Genomic DNA, 4299 nt, shown 5'->3' with positions numbered 1-4299 from the left:
TACATATCAGCATCACTCTGCTAAGGAGTATCAGTATCGGTCTAGGGGTCCATATTAGTCTAAATACTAATACTGCTTAACAAGCACAACCATAAGCATCTAAGATCATTAAATTGGAAGATGTGGTTGAGCCACTGGAAGATAGAAATATATGATTGATCCAATGTAAGGTGCATACTCGGCCACTACGGTACCTACAAAACAATTGCAGAGGCACTAGTAAATGATGCTTTGATGTGCAGCTCACCTGAGTTTCACAAAAACTAGAACTTAATCATGACTTGGGGCAGATTTTAGGTCTAACAAACAGGAGACATAATCTTCAATAAAGTATTACTATACAACATCAGAGAAACTATAGCACCTCTTTCATAAATAGCAGGAGCACATTCTAAAATTACAAACATCTTTAATCTTACAACGTCCTGCTCCTAGTCTGATTAGGGACAGCCTGCTTGACCCGACTTCTCATTCTCTCTCCCCACTGATGGAACACATTAGATTCATCAAATTTCCCTGTAAACTTCACCTTCTGAGCTAATTCAAACAATATGTCCGGCTTCCCAGCCTTGGAGAAGTCTGCAGCAAACTTGTTGTAGTCTATTTGTGGAGCCTTCATCCCTTTCTGGATCATCTCTTCGATAAATTTACATGCTTCCTCAGGTCTGCCGTGTCGTATGTGACCATTAATAAACACAGTGTATGCGTTCACATCAGGACAAATCCCCTTCCGATGCATCTCGTCCCACACTGCGCAACCCATTGCATAGTTCGTCCCACGAAGGAAATACAACTTCATCATCATGTTGTATGTATGGATCGTGGGTTCAAGCCCCTTATTTATCATTTTTTTGTATATCCTGACTGCATCATCTGGCATATTCCTATTCTTGAGCAGCTTAATCAGCGCATTGTACGTTCGGCCATCAGGGGGGCATCCCTTCTGTGCCATTTCCTCCAACATTGCAGTCACTCTATCCATTCGCTTTGCATTGCCATATCCCACAAGCAAGCACGTATAGGTAGCAACATCCGGCTGGCACCCATCCTCTTGCATCTCCTCAAACCACCGCTTTGCCATGTCCATCTTTCCCCGCTTACAATGGTCTCGAATCAACATTGTGTAAGTCCACACATTTGGGGGAGGCCCCTTTGCCTTCATCAGCTCAAACATCTTCACAGCCTCAGGCCGCCTCTGCCCACGAAGCAACCCCTCAATCATTGTGTTGTGCACGACAACGTCTGGCTTCATCCCCTTCTCCAGCATCTCATTCCAAACCCGCCCAGCCTCCACCAGGTTCTTTCCATTGCACCATGCCATCAACATGGCTGTGTATGAGCGCAAGTCCGGAGTGTACCGTTCATGCATTCTGCTGAACACCTGAGCTGCCTCCTTCCCCAGCCCCTCATGGGCCAAAGCGAATAGCAAGCAATTGAACGACTCCACCCCATCATCAAAGCCGTTCACCCTCATCATCTCGAACACACCAACTGCATTCTTGATCTCGCCGGCGGCGGCGAACGACTTGATGGAAATCTTGAAGGCGTCCATGCAAAGGGCGCCTGCCTTCCCCATTTCATGGACTAGGGCAACCATCGTCTCGAACTGCCTCGCCTTGCCAAGGATGTGCAGCATCTTGCAGTAGGTGACGGGTGTGTGTGCGAACCCCCCAGATGCGGCGGCCCACTGGAAGAAGCGGCGTGATGGCTTGTGTGCGTGATTGAATCGGTCGAGGACAGCAATCACGAGCGCCTCGGAGAGCGGCAGCGACAGCGCGGAGAGCGCTGCCTCCAGGTTCGCGTCGGCGCCAGCGGTGATGACGTCCGCGATGGCGGCGCACAAGCGGCCCACGTGCTCCGGGTGGCTCGACGGCACCTGCGGCGGCGAGCCCCCCTCGTCGTCGTCTTCAGAGGCGGAGGACGTGGAGGTCGAGAGGCATCTTGACCCAGCGAGTCGGAACGGAGCGTCGGCCCCCCACGCCAGCGACGCAGCGTGGAGGGAACGGGATCTCGCTGAAAGTAGAGGTAGCGCGAGGCTGGGAAGCAGGCCCGCGCCCGCACCCTCACCCCGGAGGTTGATTGCGGTGGAGGTCAGATGTGGCGCGGGCAGCGGTGGGGCGAGATGAGGTGGCCGACAGGGGAGTGGCAATAGAGGCGGAAGTGGACCGTGAGGGCGATAGATGTGGCGATGAGGGCGAGGATAAGGAGCACCAGGCAAGGGCACAGCAGCACCGTCGCCGCGGAGGGCTCCCGCGGCGGCGAGAAGGGCCGCGCCGGCGATTTTGAGGTCTCCATGGACGGCGGCGGCGAGGCAAGCGGAGGTTGCGGGTTTGGGCTTGACGGCCATGGAATAATGTTGGGTTAGCGGCACCGCGTAGTATGGTTTTGTTGCCATCTCCACTGGGCTGGGTCCGTTAAAAACCATTCTGCGTCTTAAAAGAGTCGGCCCATTGTGGTGTATGGTGGTAGTTTCTTTTTTAAGTCAAATACGTCTCTTCATTGATTAAATAGCATCAGTCATAGATGTTTTCTAAAAAAAAAGTAGGCCATTGCCCGTGCATATACATCTAGTGTTTAAACACCAATGATATCTTTTACGATGCTTATTATGCACATGAGACATCATCGCCAACTTCTTTTACCATTATAAATCACTTCCCTTTTTCTTTTTCTTCACCCGTCATCTTCGCCTCCTCAATAAATAACAATTTTTTTTACTGGGAACTGTGGGCAAACCCCACAGCATATCAAAACATTTATTAAACAAAGTAACAAGATACAAAAGCTGATTACAAGGAGTAATCTAGAAAAATAAGCTAAACTAAAAGGAGAGGAGGGGGGCATAAAAGCCTTACTACACTAAGCCTTAAGGGGGGAGGAAAGAGATCCACTTGAGAAGGTCATCCTCGTAGGCAGATTTAATCCTATATTGCAACAAAGAGATATCATGCCTAAAAGCAGCACGCCATTTATAAAATCTAGACCTCTCATTTCTGAAAACCTTGGCATTTCGAATGATCCAGATGTTCCAACATGCAGTGAACACCACTTCTGAGAAAAAAGGCTTGTCAAAATCATTCCTAGCCTGAATAACCACATCAGACATAGAGTTCCCTGCAGGCCAATCAATTTACAGGTAATTCCAGACATGAACACTGAAATTGCAGTTGAAGAAAAGATGATCCCTGGTCTCTCGAACCTGCAGGGGGCAGAGCCTACAATGCACACCATCCTTCATGTGCCAATGCCTTCTTTCCACCATATCCTTTATATTCAGCCTTGTAACGCCCGGATAATCAAGCTACAGTAATCCCACGCAAATAGTGCCACGTCACCACGGTTACTTTGCTAATCTACCGTTAGGTCAAACCGTTTAAAAATTCAAATTCAAATTAATGTCAACGATAAAAGTTTTTCAAAATTTAAAACAAAAATGTTCGGGAGGTGCCATATTTTGCATAAGTAAATATGGTGTAATAAACACATTTTTATAAAATGCCTAGATAATTTAAAATGATTTAAAACAGAAAAGAAAATACAAAAAAAAAACCTGGACCGTGGCCCAACTGGGCCAACCCACCAGGCCCAGCCGGCCAGCCCACCCACTCCCTTAACCCCCCTGGACCCCGAACCCCCCCACCGACACCCCACACTCCCCCCCCCAAATATCTCCCCCCTCTCCCCCGATTTGGATCGGGATCGAGAGGAGACCGCCGACCCCGCGCCAGGACGCCGTCGCCGCCGGAGCTCCTCGTCGGACGGCCTCACCGGAGCGCTCCCTCGCCGGTCTGCCTCTTCTGCATCGACGCCGTCGTCCCCGCCCCCCACCTCGACACCCACTGCCCCGTTCCCTACGCCCCAATGTGAGCTTCGCCGCCGCGCTCGTCTCCGCGCGCCCTCGCTCCCTCTCTCTCCCTCGCGCGACCCCGCCTGTGCGCGCGCTCGCGCTCGTCACCGCGGCCGCTACCGCCGCCCGCGCGCACCGCGCCACTCTGGCCACTCCGGCCCCCTCCCGCACCTGTCCCGCTCGCCTCCCTGCTGGTCCTAGCCACCGCCGCGACCAGAGCATCGGGGCCGTGCCCGTCTGGCTCGGCCACGACCACTCCCCCCTCCACGCGCGGCTGTGCCCCGCCTGCCGTCGACCGTTGCTTCCCGCGCCCTCCGGCGCCGCCCCAGTGCTCGCCTCTGCCTCCCGCCGGAGCTCCACGCCGCCCGCCGCCCTGCTCATCCCCTGTGGCCTCGCCGCTGCCACGCCGGTACCGCGCCGGCATTTTTCCCCTCGCCGTGGCCCCGACTGGC

General features: G+C 52.8%; 1 protein-coding gene across 1 annotated transcript; it reads right to left on the bottom strand.

Moving 5' to 3' along the window:
* Positions 1 to 291: 291 nt before the first annotated feature.
* LOC109758785 (pentatricopeptide repeat-containing protein At3g62470, mitochondrial) lies at positions 292 to 2410 on the bottom strand. Its single transcript, XM_020317650.3, has one exon. The coding sequence runs from the start codon at positions 2393 to 2395 to the stop codon at positions 416 to 418; it is 1980 nt and encodes a 659-aa protein (XP_020173239.2). The 5' UTR covers positions 2396 to 2410; the 3' UTR covers positions 292 to 415.
* Between the last annotated feature and the right edge of the window lie 1889 nt (positions 2411 to 4299).

Source organism: Aegilops tauschii, chromosome 1, assembly GCF_002575655.3.
Source record: "Aegilops tauschii subsp. strangulata cultivar AL8/78 chromosome 1, Aet v6.0, whole genome shotgun sequence".
NCBI classification, from domain to species: domain Eukaryota; kingdom Viridiplantae; phylum Streptophyta; class Magnoliopsida; order Poales; family Poaceae; genus Aegilops; species Aegilops tauschii.
The sequence above is the reverse complement of the archived record's forward strand: the minus strand, read 5'-3'. Positions and strand labels throughout refer to the sequence as shown.